This window comes from Pseudorca crassidens, chromosome 5, assembly GCF_039906515.1.
Source record: "Pseudorca crassidens isolate mPseCra1 chromosome 5, mPseCra1.hap1, whole genome shotgun sequence".
Taxonomy (NCBI): domain Eukaryota; kingdom Metazoa; phylum Chordata; class Mammalia; order Artiodactyla; family Delphinidae; genus Pseudorca; species Pseudorca crassidens.
Genome location: NC_090300.1, coordinates 93,858,471 through 93,875,901, shown reverse-complemented (window position 1 = coordinate 93,875,901; position 17,431 = coordinate 93,858,471). Strand labels below are relative to the sequence as shown.

The following is a 17,431-nucleotide window of genomic DNA, read 5'->3' as shown; positions in this document are numbered from 1 at the left end:
ATCATGACTGCAGTGACAACTGTTGGTGTTGATGTAATCTTTGCTATACATATAGGGCCAGGCATTGTGCTTTACATATAGGAGCTCATTTAACCCTAACAAGGCCCTAACAGTATTAACCATGAAGCGCAGCATCTGGGTTCTAGTAACATTAAGATCGTGGAAATAGAAATGAGTGTTATCACAACAACTAGCCATAAAACCCCATTTGTTCTAGTGCATCCTCAGGAAATAATCCAAATCCAACAAAAATCCAAACTTTAGCCCAGATTAAAACTATTCCCTTCAACAGCATTAACTTTCTGCTACTTTTCACAGAATCACTATCTGTGAAAAATTCATGAATCGTCACAGCCTCTAACCTAGAGACATTTTGATGTTTTCATTCTTTTACATGTGACACTTCAGTGACATTTTGCCAGCTGTGGCAGGTCAGTAGCAACATATGAACTGAAATTTCTGCCTGAAAATGGTTACTCAGATGGTCAGAAGGAAACCCAGAGAGCGAGTATAAGCACATTATATTGTTGATCAACAATTGTCAGTGATACTTATGTTGCATTTTAGGAACTGAAAAGAAAGTAGGCAATAAGGGCCATCTCTGTCACATCAAATACATGTGAATACTTTTTAAATACTTTTGTGAATTTTTAAAACCTGTTAAGGGAAACATGACATTTGGCATTTATGACCTAGCTCATTTTCACCTACTGACACTTCTACTAACAGCAAACATAGTCTCTTCCAGCCATGGAATTGCTGGAATGTCCTGAGGAGAACCTTGTCTCTGTGATATGAGAAATATGATGCTGGCCTGGTAAATTGGTTCTATAATGTGATTGTTATGCAGATCAGACATGGTCGTTCTTGTCTTGGCCGTGACTGTACAAAATTTGAGGATTCTAGGACAAAGCCTTGTCAAATAAGATCCTGACTGTTAATAGGTCTCCTGGGTATCAGGGAGCCTTGACCATCTGACCCCAGAATGCAGCCAGCAACGTACCCGGCCCACGGTGAATTAGAAGCCAGTCTCGCATACGTTTGGGAGAAGGCAAGATAATCGTCCGAGTTTGATCACTTGTGCACAAGCTAACTTCAGAAGACCTGCCCCCGACTATAGCAACCGCAGCCTTCCGCAAGGAACTTCTTCAACTAGCCAATGTGGGTTTCTTCTTACGAGCACCTGTCTCCTTCAACTGATACTGCAACAGATAAAATAAAATCCAGCCTCACCCTAACTCAGTCAGCCTGCCTCCTAAGACTGTATTATTTCCCATGGAGAAGGCTGGACCTTAGTTCTTTAGTAACTAGGAGAAGTGGGGATGTGGACGCCAGCAGGCTAGAAGGTGGAAAGTGTGTACCTATATAATTCCTGGCTTCAGCACTTTTTTTTCTTACTATGGCTGTATCTAAAAGAACAGTCAGAGGAACTGTTTCTGAATTAATAGTTTGGGACCCAGAATTCCCTTTTTATATGTATCCATGGTACACAGCTCTTTGTACCAATGGGCCTAGAACCCAGTTTTCTGCCACTCTGCGGTCTTTCTGGTATAACAGCAGCGCTGGCTGCACATTTGAACCCCCTGACAGAGTAAAACAAAACATCATTTTGATTCAGTTGGACTGAGGTGGAGACCCAGCCCCTGGTATTTGTAATACCCCCAGGTGCTTCTGTTACCGAACCAAACTTGGGTCCGCTCAGCTGCGTGCAGTAAGTCCAATTTACCGATACCGGGTTGTGCTGAAGGAAAGTGCAGGGTTTGATTGCAAGGCCAAGCAAGGCGTATTAGCGGCTAATGCTCAAAAGACCTGAACTCCCCAGTGGATTTTAGGAAAAGGTTTTTAAAGACAGGGTGAGGGAGAAGGCTGCTGAGTGCTTGATCAGCTTGTGGACATACTTCTAGTTAGCTGGTGGTGAGGTAATCCGAAGTCAACATCAACCTTCCAGTTCCAACCAGTTTGGGGATCTATGTGCTTGTGGTCAGCAGGCAGTTTAACTTCTTCCACCTGGTGGGCATTTCAGTATCTGCCCAAGAGCTCAAGGGTGTGGTTCAGGAGGAACTAAAGGTCCTTGACTTGAATGGCTAAGCTATTATTTTTGTCTTGCTTGACTGTTTTCCTTTGTTTCTGCGTTTTCTCACTTTTCTGATTAAATTTGCTCTTTGGAATCTGGGGAAGGCCTTAGAGGCTCAAGTTTTCTGTAAGCAAGAGGCAGGCAGAGGACATGGGGTGGTCTCTCCCAGGAAGGTCCCATAGGGTTCTACTCAGTTGCACCTCTAGTATGCAACCAGAATTGAGAACCACCATTCCAACAGATTTTTGTTAACATATGAGTTACAACAGCTTAAGTTTAAATGTACTGTACATCAGCAAGTATGGTTGGTATCTTTAACAGGTAAAAGCCTGAGAGACTCAGCCAAAATGTTAATAATCGGTGGTATATGGGAAAAGGCTCTGTAAATTCTAAAGTGCTAAACAAATGAGGTCTTTTTATTAATCACCAACAAATGTTTCCTAAGAATGTCTGTGCTGGGAGTTCTGAAGTTAGTAGCCTTGGTTTTCACCCTTATTAAGAGATTTTGGCCTAGTTGTTTACAATCGAATAGATGGTCATTTGTTTCCAGTAAGTGTGTCCTATGAATAGCAGCAGTAATTGCAGTCACCTTGTAGGCCAGACAACCAGATACAGTATCACAGGCTGCAGGGCAGCCAGGGGGTTAATGACCAGCAACAATTATGACACAAGTTAAAAAGCCAGCTGGCCTACTGCAATTTTTAAGGGCTCTCACACAAAGAGAAGCTAAGAAACCAGGTAACCAAAGGTCACTTCTGAACGTCAAGTAGAGCTGGGGCTCCCTTTCAGGTGTCCTGGGTTAGATTAAGAAGACAGTCAAAACGCTTAAGATGATTCCCATGTAATAAATTTTGTTCTGTGACTGGCAACCATTACATAGGGCCAGTGTTGCCCCAACCAGCAAGGTGAATGTCTGATGCACTCAGGTCAATAAAAGACAAGAAATTGCAGGAAAGCAACCCCTGCACATGTAGGCATGTCTCGTCGTTTGGAAGTATAACTGGAGCTGATAACAAGGAGAGTTAATCTCTGTTGGGGCCTGAGGTCAGTGCTACCTGCATTTTACAGATAAACATACCCTCCCTTTGTGGGCTGTTTATTACACATATTTTCAAAGTTTTCTCCAACATTATTTCACATGAGCTCAGTGATAATGTAGGCAGTATAGGTTTTGCCTCAGTTTTGGGATTGAAGACTTTGACACAAAGAGGTCATGAGCCTTGTCCACAGCAGTAAGGGTCAGAGGTGAGCCAGGAGCCCAGCAATCCCACTCTTCCCAAGGTACTGCCCCCACTGGCCCTTCGGTGACCGGCCGGTGATTTAAGAGATTCACAGAAGGGCTCCTTAAAAAGAGCAAGGACTTCTGATATGTTAAAGCAAAGATTTGATTTGTGTACATATTATGAGTAAACTATTACATTGTAGTCATCATTAAATCCCACAGCTTGCCCTTCTCACTTTTCTTTCTGTAAACAGGTTAATCACCCATGCTTCTAAAAATTCCTCACCATTCCCTCATGCTTGATTCCCAGGATTTGTCTGAGGTCGCTAATTTAAATAATCTGAGAATTTGTGTTGGCGGTTTTGTTTTATCCTAGTGTTCCAATGTATCCTTGTTGACAATGTTTTCTGGCTCAAACCACTGCTCTATTTATGGTTTTGTAACAAAGAACAGAACACCACATTGAAACTGTTTCCCTCATTCTTTAGCCTATGTATTTTACTACTTTAGCCCTTCAGGTCAAAAGTTAAGCGTTAAAGAAATGTTTCTTGTGACCGAATAGCTCATTAAGTCCCCTTAAGAAAGTCCCCATCCCGTAGTCCTGGGTTAGTTACAGACATTACTTGTAGATAAATTCACTTTTAGCCTAGAAACCTTTCGAATAAGCAGAGATAAGAGTGATAAAGTAAAAGTAACTTAACTACTTGAATTTTTTGCTGGAGCTCTGTGATCCAGCCCACCTGAGCAAGCAGAGAAAGAAATGTGATGCTTTCCTTCAAGCCCAAGTGGCTCTAAGAAGTCTGCAATCCCGCTTTTTCCTTAGCAAAAGAGAGGCCTGAACTGTACCCCGAATTAAGATAGCTCTTTAGGACGTTAGCTCGCCATCTTCTCGGTCTGCTGGCTTTCCAAAAAGTCTGTATTCTGGCCCTAACACTATCCCCTGACTTATTGGCCTGCCGTGCAGCCAGCAAGTTGTACGAGCTGGGACTCGGTAAGAGTTTGAGTTCCAAACCCACAAATTTAGAGAAACTATTCTACCTCCCTTGTAAGCCCTCAGAGTTTTACAGGAGCCAAAGCTTCTGACAAGTCTTTTAGGTCCATTTTCCCCCCACCATTTCTTCTAGACCGGTAATCAGACTTCTGTTACCCCACTTCTGTCTGAGGAAATGGCCTCATCCCTGCCTTCCTGCAGGTCCATAGCTAACAAAAGATTATTCTTAGAGAACCCTGGACTCAGTTTAAGAGCTGACAATGGCACTGCTTGGAGAGCACCAGTTACGGTTTGTTTTGCCCTGACCACAGCAAGCCAAGATGCTGAGATACCGAGATTTGAGGCAGTTATATATATTTGCGGCAAGGCAGTCGGACGAAGACACAGAAAAACAGAACTCAAATCTTCCCCGCAGAAGGCAAGGGGCGGGGGTATTTATGGGATGAGGAATGAAGCAGCAGGGTGGTCTGAGGCGTGGAGAGCATGGAGAGGTGGGGAAAGGTGATTGGAAAAAGGTGTGGTAATCGACATTCTGCGCAGGCGTAACTAGGCTACGGGCCTCCACGTTCAAAAGGTCACTGAGCGACACTCGCGCATGCCCAGTTGGATGGTCGGTGGTCCTATCTCATCTTAATCGACTCAGCTCGAACTAGGCGCAGCTGACTCTGAGTTCCTGGACAACAACTTGGGCAAACATCTTATTATATAGGCTACGTGCAGCTTGGAGGACATGCAAATCTTAAAATGACCTTGATTAGTGAAGGCAGGTGAAATGGATTTAACCCACGGTTTCATCCCCAGATGCCTAGGTGTGGCCCTGAGGGTTGTGCATTGACCTTCACACCTATTACAGCAGCAAGAATGTGGATCAGGAGCCAGAGGAACCGAGGGCTGGTTTTCTGCTTTGAGATTCTCCAGGCAAGTCCCTCCTAGCATCTTGGTTCTTTGAGTGCCTCATTTCTCAGCCACAATGTAAGAATAAATGTAGTCCCAGCAACACACTGGTTGTCTGCATGGAGCAAAAGATATAGGTGAGGCGCCTAGAGTGTGTGCTTCCAAGTTATGCTCTAGCGGTAACCCTCTGCCTTAGTTAGGTCCCCACTGACCCTTCTGTCTCCTACCTTGTACTTTAATTTGAGCTGTTCTCTTTGTTGAAATATTCAACTATTTTGTTAAAGGTGGAATACCATAGCAATTTAGAGTGAAGCCCCTGGAGTCAGACTGCCAGCATTCCAATTCTGCTGTGTAGTTTTAGGCAATTTACTTAACCTCTCTGTGCCTCAGTGTCCTCATCTGTAAAATGGGAATGATAAAAATAGTACCTACTTTTACATTATTGTTGAGGATTCTATAATAAATGTAAAGTGTTTAAGACAGTGACTGGTATAGAAATGTTCAGCAACTGTTACTTTTCTTAGTAATAATTCAATCTCTTAACTTCTTTCAACAGCTCAAAATGTCTCAGCTTCTCCAAAAGCCTTTCCTAACTTGGCAACTTAGTTTTCATTGCATCTTCTGATCCCAGTAGATGTACCTTGAATAGCACAACCCTGCTATAGTTTGTTATATTATACTGCCTTATTTTCTTCTTAAGGCATTTAATCTCGACATGACTTTTATCCAGTAGACTGTAAACTCTTTGGGGGCACAGAAAATCATATCTTCTACCTGCCTGCTCACCCTCATCCCCACACCCCTTCAAAATTTGAGTGTGATTTTTCTATTACCTGCCCTGCTGGGATGGGATTGAAGAGTTCCCCTGGCCCTTCCATCCAGTTTGCCTGTCTAGGCATAGGCTGGACCATTACTCACAATACTGGGCAGGTTTTAAAAGCAGCCCTATAATATCCAAGACTCATCTGGAACCTTGAAGCTAGAGAGTCATTACAATGCTTTTCCCTCTTTCAATCTGACTCTTCATTTACTAACTTTTATTTTTTGAGGATGCATTTGTCATCTCACTAGATTGTAAACTCCTTTGAGTACAGGGATCAATTCCTATATCATCTTTGTGCCTTCCTTCCTTCCACCATGCCTCCCAGGAGCTCAACAAAGTTTTGCAAATGCAGTGGGGTAATAATATTGTGTATCAAGGATGTGACTTTGTTCCTGGTAATCCCTTCTATCATCCAGCCCTCCCACATTCAGTAAAGACATTCATTGTCTGAGAGATAAGTCATTGTAACAGAAAAGCAGAAATCGAGAGTTCATTCTTAGCTCTTGAGTTTCAATAGTTTAAGCCATTTGGGATTCACAGCATAAATTTTATGCCACAAACAAAAGATTTGGAAGAACACATAATTAGAGCCAGTTTCTCCTGGCTACTCTCAAGCTAGATAAAAATTCCATAGGCTGGGGAAGTGTGGAACAGGGAAGGAAAAGAGAATTACAAGACAGTGGGTTAGGGGCACTGCTCTGTGAGGGTCAAGACTAGTTGGGGGGGGCGGGGCGGAGAGAGACACACCAGGTGTGGCTGGCAGATGTAAGAGCAGAAGCACTTGTGATTTACTGGGTAGAAACTCACCAAGTTTCCCTGAACCTAACATAGCTTGGGAGGAAAGTCTGTAAGGAGTATCTAGTCAGACAACCCTGAGCCAGCCTAACAGGCTTCCAAGCCTAGGAGTATAAAGTAACTGAGAGAGAATCTGACTCAGGAGGCCTAGCCGTGCGGAGACAGCAGCCTTCTAAGTGAAGCAGGAGATGAGAGATTCTGTCTCAGGGAATACCAGTGTGGACGGGTGCTCCTCTGACCTGTGTTAATACCTTGAGTTTTAGATGCACCCGTGGGGTGTATTTGCAACCCTGGTAAGTGGAGGGAGAAATCTCCTTGGTAAGATGGGGACTCAAAATATAAATTAATTTTATTATGAAAATCAAAAGTTACATTTTTAAAATGCCTGAGTGTGTGAGCTGAAATTCTTACCAACTACACAAATAAAAAATACATTTAAAAATTTCCCTTCAAATAATCACTCCAGTTGGGCACTAGGTTAAAATTTGGAAGACACAGTAGCCTTCCTTGGTATAAATATGGGGAAAAGGGGGAGTGAAGGAGAGAGAGAGGAATGGAAAGGAAAGAAGTCCATGTATAAAAGATAGGGTACTGGAGCTGTTACTTCCCTTATTATTTTATTTAATGACTCAGTATATATTCGTTCAACATCCACTTTATGCCACTGTGCTAGGTGCGTAGTCTCCGGAAGCCCGTGGGGTTTACAGGGGATGATTAATTCATTTTTATTATTCAGTTTCTGCACTGCTGTTTCATGAGGAGGAATTCATGCACCACTTGCATTTAAAAAGAAAAAAGAGACACGAAGAAGGGCAAACTGAAGGTGTAGTGTGAAGCAAGCAGTGTGGCTGGAATGCAAGGAGTACAGGATGAAGAGCAGTGCTAGGTGCTCCTTCATTGCCAGGCTCTGCCCGAACTTCAGCAGAGCAGAAGTAAGTTCAGTGTCATGCACTCTGGATGCATACAGCCCAGGGTGCAGGGTCATGTCTAGTATAGGAAGTAGTTTCCAGGGAACTGGGCATTTTGCATCCATCTCTAGGTGAAGCATGTGGATACTCAGGTGAGAGCAGTGTAGTCCATGTCCACTTTCACTGCCTTTTAGGAACCAGTATCCAGCAACATCTACAATTTCACAGTGTTTCTTGTTTTTGGAATATTGGTGCTGGCCCAGACCCAGCTCGAATGCTCATCAGCCTTTCATCAGCTTCTCCTTTGGCAGTGAGTCATTAGGAAATGACTCATTTTCCCTAGCAAATCAATGGTGTAAGTGTGGGGGGAGGAGGTGGCCCTGGTCAGTCCTTGGAGCCCACTTAACTTCAAGTCCCACAGTCTCACCCTGTGTGGGTTTAATACTGACCACAAGAGCCACACGCTTTCATCATGTTGTATTTTTTTTTTCAGTTTTTTTTTCTTAATTGGAGTATAGTTGCTTTACCATGTTGTGTTAGTTTCTGCAGTACAGCAAAGTGAATCAGCTATACATATACATATATCCCCTCTTTTTTGGATTTCCTTCCCATTTAGGTCACCTCAGAGCACTGAGTAGAGTTCCCTGTGCTGTACAGTTGGTTCTCATTAGTTATCTATTTTATACATAGTAGTGTATATATGTCAATCCGAATCTCCCAATCAATCCCACTCCGCCCTTTCCCCTCTTGGTAACCATACTAAGAAAGTCAGAAAGAGAAAAACAAATATCATATGTTAACGCATATATGTGGAATCTAGAAAACATCGTGTTGTACTTTTTAATGGAGACTTCATGTTTTGACGAGGTTACTCACTACCAAGTTTGGGCCAGGCTAGACCCTCAGCTTCAAGTCCATAGGATTTCCATATGTTCCATGGACAATTCCTAGTTGTAGAAATGAAGGAATCTATGTTGTTCCTTGCACAGAGACAGACCTTTTTTTTTGAGGAGAGCCATTTCCATCACTGACCTCACCTACAAAGATTTGCTAATATCTTTCGTGTTACCATCATTTTTTCCATTTCTTTTTTGTTATAAAATTTTTAAAAATCAGTTTTAATTTTTTATCATGTACATCATACACATACATATCTAAAATTAAACTAAAAGTCTTATAATTTAAAACTTTGAACTTTGGGGCTATTTTTATTTACATGTTTGCAATTGAGATGCTTATTCTGCTTATGTCTTGATTGATCAATTTTAGACTTTATTCACTTCCTGTTATAGCAAGTGACAAGTATTTAACTCTGTGACTCCTATACATATCCCAGTGGTGTGCTGGAGCTTATTCTACCTGCTGATAGGAGCTGACTGTTACATTTTCAGAAAACTTGCAAGTCAACTATTAAATGATTGGTAGCTTGGAATTGGCCATGGTGGGAGTATTTATGCCATGGAAACCGGCAAATGTTATCAGGGCTATTTTCCCCCAGAAAACTAGTTGTTACACATTTCCCAGCATACCACTGTTCCTCCTGCATACTCTCACAATTGTAGATTAATCTAAAGGTCAGAAGTTTGATTTTAACAACTCTGGTAAATTTTGCTCTCTGCATAGCTCATTGGTATACCAAAATTATTGACTTCCTTATTTTACATGGAGTTAATAATTGCCTCATCGTGCTGACACCTCCTGAAGTTAACGGACAATCCACAAAAAGTAAGGCAACCAGTAATTATGTGCTTATGAAGTATTCTTGCCAAACAAATGAATCTGAATCTATTTAAGCTTCAACAGCTAAATACAGTTTATGGGTGATACAAAGAATAGAAAGCAAATTAGATGACACAAGAAAGCAACCAACTAAATCTAGAATGTAGGATATTCTACAGGACCAACGACTCACTTTTCCTACTAACTCAATAGCATAAATGGAGCAGGGAGGTAGGAAACTACTATTATAGAAAAACCAGACTTAAAAGTCATAACCCCCTGTTTTCATGTATGGACCTTGTTTGGACCCAAACTCAAATCAAGGAAAAATTAAAAAGTATGCTTGAGACAATCAGGAAAATCTGCCCATAGACCAGGTATTAGATGACATTAGGAATTATTGTTGTCTTTGCCATGTATGATAATGGCATAGTAGTTATGGCTAAAAAGTGTCCTTATTGGTAATAGGTGAATAATGAAGTATTTGCAGGTGAAATCCTGCAAAGTCTGAGTAATTTTTTTCTTTTAAAAAACCCTGGGAAAAATATAGGGGGACATGAAACAAAGTGATAAAATTTGGTAACTGTTGAAGATGGATGATGGGTCTATGCAAGATTACTAGATTATTCTACTTAGGTGTAAAATTTTCATAATAAAAGAATGTAATTGCTTCATTCTAAATCTATTCAATAGTTTTCTTTGTGCTTACTGGCCTTGTAACTTTTTTCCAATGTACCACATCAGATTGGTTAAATATCAGTTAATGAATTAATACTGTTTTTGAAATCCTTAAACATAGTAGATAATCCATCAATGTCATTTCTTCAGGTTTTCCTCCCTGAGTCCCCCTTCTTCCTTTTCAAGGAGGAGCAGCACATTGGGCTTTCTGCATAGCTGTTGATCTGCACTGCCCTCCTCCATGACCCTCAACTGCCCACATCTGTTTTCCTATGTTGGATTCATTTTCTCCCTCTTTGTTGATCTAGTCCCTCATTTTGCTGGAGCACCTGCTCCAGTAGCTTCCTAAGAAAAAATAAATGTGAAGTAAAACTTTTCACTCCTTGAATGTTTTTGTTTTTTTCCCCACATTTGATTTGGCCTCATACCTTCCCCCTCAAAATTTTGGAAGATTTTCTCCATTTACTTCTAGTCTCTGGTGTGGGTGTTAAGAAGCTCAATGCTAATTTGATTTCTTTTCCCCCCTTTTATGAAAATTACAAAATTTCTCAGCATATGCTATAGGTTGATCTCTATTTTTGATTGTGCCAGGCCCTTATGAAACAAGTGTCTGATAGTGTCTGATTTTTCTGGTTTGTTATGTCGTCTTACATTTTCTCTGGGCTGTTTTTCCATGACTCTCACTCACAGGATATTAGACCTATCAATCCCAATTTAAGGATTTTATTTGGAAAAACGCTGTGTGGAAGGAAACAAGAAGGAAGTCAGGGAAGGTTGAACGAGCTGCCAGACCAGGATGCTAATCTGACCCAGGTGAAGAGAGCAAGAGAAGGTTGGGTGGAAGTGTCCTTGACACTCCTGAAACTTATGGTTCAACAAAGCCGCCAGGGAATCCTTGAGCCATAGCCAGCTGACAGAGGAGTCCCCTTGTCTTAGGAATGGGCTGACCGTATTATTTCTGCTGCACTCAATCACTGGTCATATTCTAAACCTGGGCACAGACTCAGCTCAAGTGCAGTGATGGATTTCAAAGCGATGCACCTGGGGCCCTGGTCAATTACCTTCCCTGGAGGTCTGGGGTGCTAACATCATGGCCACTATTGTAAAGCAGATTTTATTATCATTATGTTGAGTGTGTTAGTCTATGTACTGTGCCTAGAACAGGGGTAGGCACATCACAAGTGCTCAGAAAGCCTTAACTGTCTTTACTGAGTGCCAAAGAGCAGGCTGCAAATGTGTGTGATTAGCCAAAGAATAGTTATAAACTTTATACTCTAAATTTTGGAATCTATTTACTTTAAGCCCTATTCTAATAGTCTTGGTTAACTTGAGTACAAGCCGAAGCCACTTAGAAATGGCAGAGTAGAAAGAGATTGGAAGCTTTTTGGTATTATAACAACCAGAAAGATGGGTAAAGTGTGTTTGACAGCAGGGAAAGGGACAGAAAAACAGCAAGAGCAAACACAACAAAAGTGCATACTTTCAGGGTTTTTGACATCAGGGAACTTAGCTCCAGCAACTTCAATAGGCATAGGTGCTTCTTGGCATTTCATAAATGAAATAACCAATGTTCATAATAATGACTCTAATATCAAGAAAATGTTTTACCAGCACTTTGAGGAAGCAGGAAAGTGTTTTAGAATGATGTCCATCCAGAATAGTAAAACTGCAGAGGAGCTTCTTAGAGTAAATCCTCCAGGTTTCTGGACAGCTGATAGTTTCATTGATCTAATTAAACATGTGGCTTTTTTGTTTTCCTGTGCATAATTGCATATCATTTCTCGCTATCACCTGATAATGAGCAATCCTTACTATTCTCATTTTACGACCTGATTTTATGTTGAGATCTCCACACCTTTCGTGGCATTAGTCATCACTGCCTGCCTAGGTTTACTTGCTCCCTAAGCAAACATGAAATCTCTATGATAAATCATAAAAAGAAGAACTTCCAAGTCATTTCAGTTGAGCTCCTGAGATGGGTTTGGCCATCCCATGACTGTCACTAAGAGGATTCTCACTCCAGTGGCACACAAGCCCCAGACACTTTGGACACTGTCTGTACCTGCTTCCTCGACAGCATGTTCCTGTTCTTGCATATGAACCACTGACACTCACAGTGCTTCCACAAACATTGGGCTAACAACAAAATTACTGGCCTGGGACATGACATCAACACCTTTGGAGAATAACTAAAGAACTTGATAGTTCATCTTCTAAACTCTCAGGAATGCCACCATCAGAGCCTAATTAGATGTACTGTCTAATCTAGACAGAGCTGCTGTCTAGAGCAACAGACTTCCATTGTGAAATTGGGACGCTCACAGCAGGCACAGTGGGTCAGCAGCTGCCACATGAGTGAGACACAGAATGACAGAGAGGGAGAGAGAGCAGAGAGATACATATACAGGCAGAGACAAAAAGAGACAACATGCCAGTGTGCTCACAGGGTCGTCCTGTTTAGTCCAGGCTGCTACAACAAAAATACCATAGACTGGAAGGTTTAAACACATTGATTTCTCACATTTCTTAGTCTGGGAAGTCCAAGGTCAAAGGCATAGGCAGATTCAGTGTCTGGTGAGGGCCCATTTCCTGGGCCCATAGACAACGCATTTCCCATAGACAACCGTCTTCTCATTGTGTCCTCACATGGAGGAAGGGGCAAGGGAGCTCTCTGGGGCCTCCTTATAAAAGCACTGATCTCATTCATGAATGCTCTGCCCTCATGACCTAATCACCCCCCCAAGACCCCCCACCTCCAAATACCATCATATTGGGGTTTGGATTTCAACATATGATTTGAGAGGGGAACATAAATACTCAGTCTATAGCATATCCAAAACCTTTTTCAGAGTTAAAAGCAGAATCTGCCTCATTTTTCTACTGATTTGTAAGCTCCTCGGGGGCAGAGCTGGGTTTGCTTGCAACTACACTAAGCAAAAATTTATGAGGAGGGAAACAGTCATGATAAGCAGGCAGTCCTTAATTCATATTTTAAAACAAAGAACAAAGGACAGTAATGTCCTAAAAGAAATGTTCCTGACATTGCTACAAGGATTAAAATAGCTGTTAATTTTGCATAGGTTTAATTTTCCCCAGTTCCTGGATGTTACCTCCTTTTAAGTCATCTGGTTTTTTTGGCCTAAGGGCTCAAAAGGCTGTATTAGATTCCATACATACTAATGGACAGCCAGTTGTTTTAACTGTACTGAATTAATTATCCCTTCTTTATCTTCTATTATCATGCACAGCCTTCTAAAGTCATCTATTTTTCTACCAGTAGTATTTCCGGTTCCCTTTTATTCTAGATGGCATCAGCACATTTTGAAATATACAGATCTAGAGGTAAAACAACTGAAATGTACAAGGAAAAGCAGACAGTAGCCTAGTATTTCAGATTGTTACTTTTTTATCTTATTTTTTTCTATTCCATATTTTCTTTTCTCGTTTTTATATATTTTTAAGACATGAAATAAAACGTGCTGCAGCTCAGAAATGAGTAAATTCAAGACAACAGTTGAGTAACAATCTTTAGAAACTAATATTTATCTGAATTTAAAACTGTAAATTAGTTTATCCCCAAAATAAATTGGTCAGATATGAAAAAAAGAAAAGGATTATGAAGCATTCTAACTTTTGATTTGAGTATGAACATGTTGGCTAATTTGTATTTTTATCTGCCAATCTAGATGCAATCACACTTTTAAAAGCAGATTCCTGTAATTTGCTTTTCTATAAAATGTCACCAATGCATTAAGTACTTTGAAATCAGTCTTTGTAAATCAATCTGCATTTATTAGATTTGTTTAAAGGATAGCATTAGAATTCCATGCCAAGATTTAATTTGGTTTTAAAATAACTCCCGGGCTTCCCTGGTGGCGCAGTGGTTGAGAGTCCGCCTGCCGATGCAGGGGACACGAGTTCGTGCCCCGGTCGGGATGATCCCACATGCCCCGGAGCGGCTGGGCCCGTGAGTCATGGCTGCTGAGCCTGCGTGTCCAGAGCCTGTGCTGCGCAACGGGAGAGGCCACAACAGTGAGAGGCCCGCGTACCGCAAAAAATAAACAAATAAATAAAATAAAATAACTCCCTACATGCAGAACATTTCCAAGGGCAGAGAGGCTAGTTCCCAATTATTTTCATGCCGGCAGTGCTAAATGTGTTTAATGACTCACCTACAAGCTGTGAGTTCTCTGAAGACCTCCCCATTCAGTGGAACACACAGTTTTTACCTTAGGCTATTTTACTGAAAAAAGAGGGAAATGGAGAATCATAGCCAAATGATAAGTGAAAGTTCTTACTTTGTTCTTGTCAACGGTATTACAGATTTGATCAACACGTTGACTGGCTTTTTGATTCAGACCTTGCAGAGGCAAGCATGTCTTAAACTCACACAGTGTTTGCACACTGGATGGATATTGCATTTTAAGTTTTCTGTACCACACACAGGTCTCTAGCAGGAGGCGCTGTCTCACCACCAGCTATAGATTCGCTATTCCCCAACATGATTCACAGTCTACAGGTTTTCTCCCGCTGTTTTCATGTAAGGTCTTTCTGGATTTAGTCCCTCACTCTTCACTAAAACTTGAGGTTAACATATGCACTTAGAAACTACGCTAAACCTCTTACGGCTATAGGCTAAATAAGAATAGAAAGCCAGTGAGATTAATTTACCAGTACAATTTTAAGACCAAGGTCACTTACTAGCTGATGGGATTGTTGCTTACTGCCATTCAGAGATAGAGTTTTCTGTAAAGGACAGAAGACAGTATTTTAGAGGGTAACCCTTGCCATATCATTAGCCATAAGTTACGCCTACATTATTGAGTGGTACAGTGGGGTTTAATGGAAGGAACTTAGAGTTGCAATCAGAAAGTCTGGGTTCTAGGCTTTGTTTACCACTTATTAATAACTACATTGAACGATTACTTCAGTTAAGTCTCAGTTTCCCATCTGTAAAATAGTATTAAGAGTATCTGCCTTCTCACATCTGAATATTGTGAAGATAAATTTAGATGACGAACATTGTTTTAAGCCATGGAAAAATTAAACATTCTGAGTATTGTTAAAGGAATTCTATGTACGAGAGGGAAATAGGCAGAGATAACCAGATAAAAGTAGTTAGAAGAGTTGTAGATGTAGTAGGCTGTAAAGTGTGGACTGCAGGTAAAGGAAGATATGGGGCTGTGTCTTCCGGCATTGTACCTGCCACTGCCCGCACCCACCCGCCCCACCCCCACTTTCTGTTCTTGTCTTTTGTCTCTCAAACCTGCATCTAGCCACACCCTCTGCCTGCTGGTTTTATCCCACTCTAGTTCCTGAGCTTATCTGGTCCCAGCCAAGCCCAAATTGCCAATGGACTTCAGAGCTGATCCAATGGGCCTAAGAACTGTATCCATGGTCTAATAATGGAAATGAACTGCCCCGTGTGGTCCCCAAGCCATCTTGCTACCAACCATACTTAGGAGCAACAGAATTATATTATTTCCTCCTGGAGTCATCTGGTCCCAACATGGCTCTCCTCCCCTAAACTTACTCCATTTCCCCCCCTCGATTCCCATGTTGACTCAGTTCATAAGTCTAGTTACTACTTTAGTCCCCATTCCTTAGTCCTAGCTGATTACCTGTTTAAAACCCCAGATCCTCAAAGAACTTGAGGCACTGGGGCCTAAATGAACTGCCTTAACAGGAATCGGAGAGGTTATGATTAATTTTCTGTCAAACATACCAATATAGACTTTCAATAGAAAATTTCTATTTCATAACTAGATTTAAATGAAGTGTTCAATCAGGTCATAGAAATTTAGAACTTATTCATTTGGAAGTATTACTTGAAACCATTAGAGTAGATGAGATTTCTTATGCAGAGTAAAAAGAGAGAAGATGAGATAATGAGGACTCAGCCCTTGGGAATATTCAGTTAGGAAATATGAGGAATATCCTGTAAAAATCTTCAAAAACCATTCTCTGAGGAAGTCCCCCTTCAGACTCTTTCTATATGTCTGCCAGAAGAATGCTCAGAGGCATTGACTTCTTATCGCCATTAATATTCATTAATCACCAATTTTTAGACTAAAGGAAGAATGGATACTGATGTTGGCAGAGGAAGATGATGAAAGTTTTTAAGGGGCCAAGAAAATCCGTTGTGGAAGGAAAACTTCGTATAGATCAACAATGCAAGGACCTGAGATCCAGAAACTGTTTGATCATATAAATTATGCTTTAAAAAAACCTGCATAATGATTACTTGAAATAAAGAGAATTCTTACACTGGATACAATATTTATATCTCAAAATCAGAAATCTTGCTATATAAAATATTAACTAGTCATAAGATAATGGGAAAAAAGATTTATTTTTAATAGGCCATAGAGTACATCTAATTAATTACAAAAAAATAACTATAATATACTAGATATATTTGAAGAAAAATTTTAAATAATAATATAGGTCACTAATGAAGCCCTGAACATATAGAAAAGCATATTTTGGTCTTGGGTAGAAAGACTTATATATATATACATATATATGCAATTCTCCCTAACCACAAACCCAACAAAGTACAAATAAAACTTGAGTGGTAGGTACTGAATTGAAACCTAATTCTAAGTTTGAATAAGAATTATACACACGGCTTCCGGGAAGATGGAGGAAGAGTAAGACGCGGAGATCACCTTCATCCCCACAGATACACCAGAAATACATCTACACGTGGAACAACTCCTACAGAACACCTACTGAAGGCTGGCAGAAGACCTCAGACCTCCCAAAAGGCAAGAAACTCCCCACGTACCTTGGGTAGGGCAAAAGAAAAAAAGAAAAAACAGAGACAAAAGGATAGGGACGGGACCTGCACCAGTGGGAGGGAGCTGTGAAGGACAAAAGGTTTCCAAACACTAGGAAGCCCCTTCGCGGGCGGAGACTGCGGCTGGCGGAGGGGGAAAGCTACGGAGCACCGGCGGAGAGCACAGCAACAGGGGTGCGGAGGGCAAACCGGAGAGATTTCCGCACAGAGGATCAGGGCCGACCGGCACTCACCAGTCCAAGAGGCTTGTCTGCTCACCCACCGGGGCGGGCGGGGCCTGGAATTCAGGCTCTGGCTTCGGTCCGAGCGCCGGGCGAGGACTGGGGTTGGCGGCATGAACACAGCCTGCAGGGAGTTAGTGCGCCACGACTAGCCGGGAGGGAGTCCAGGAAAGTCTGGACCTGCCGAAGAGGTAAGAGACTTTTTCTTCCCTCTTTGTTTCCTGGTGCGCGAGGAGAGGGATTAAGAGCCCTGCTTAAAGGAGCTCCAGAGACGGGCACGAGCCGCGGCTAAAAGCGCGGACCC

The 17,431-nt window shown here is 41.5% G+C and overlaps 1 protein-coding gene across 1 annotated transcript in view; it reads right to left on the bottom strand.

Moving 5' to 3' along the window:
- The window catches only part of GUCA1C (guanylate cyclase activator 1C), a 32,071-nt gene extending 17,464 nt beyond the window's left edge, over window positions 1–14,607 (bottom strand). Inside the window, 2 exon segments of the mRNA XM_067737163.1 lie at window positions 14,403–14,556; window positions 14,558–14,607. Of these exon segments, the coding sequence (XP_067593264.1) occupies window positions 14,403–14,556; window positions 14,558–14,607 (204 nt within the window).
- Window positions 14,608–17,431: the final 2,824 nt, after the last annotated feature.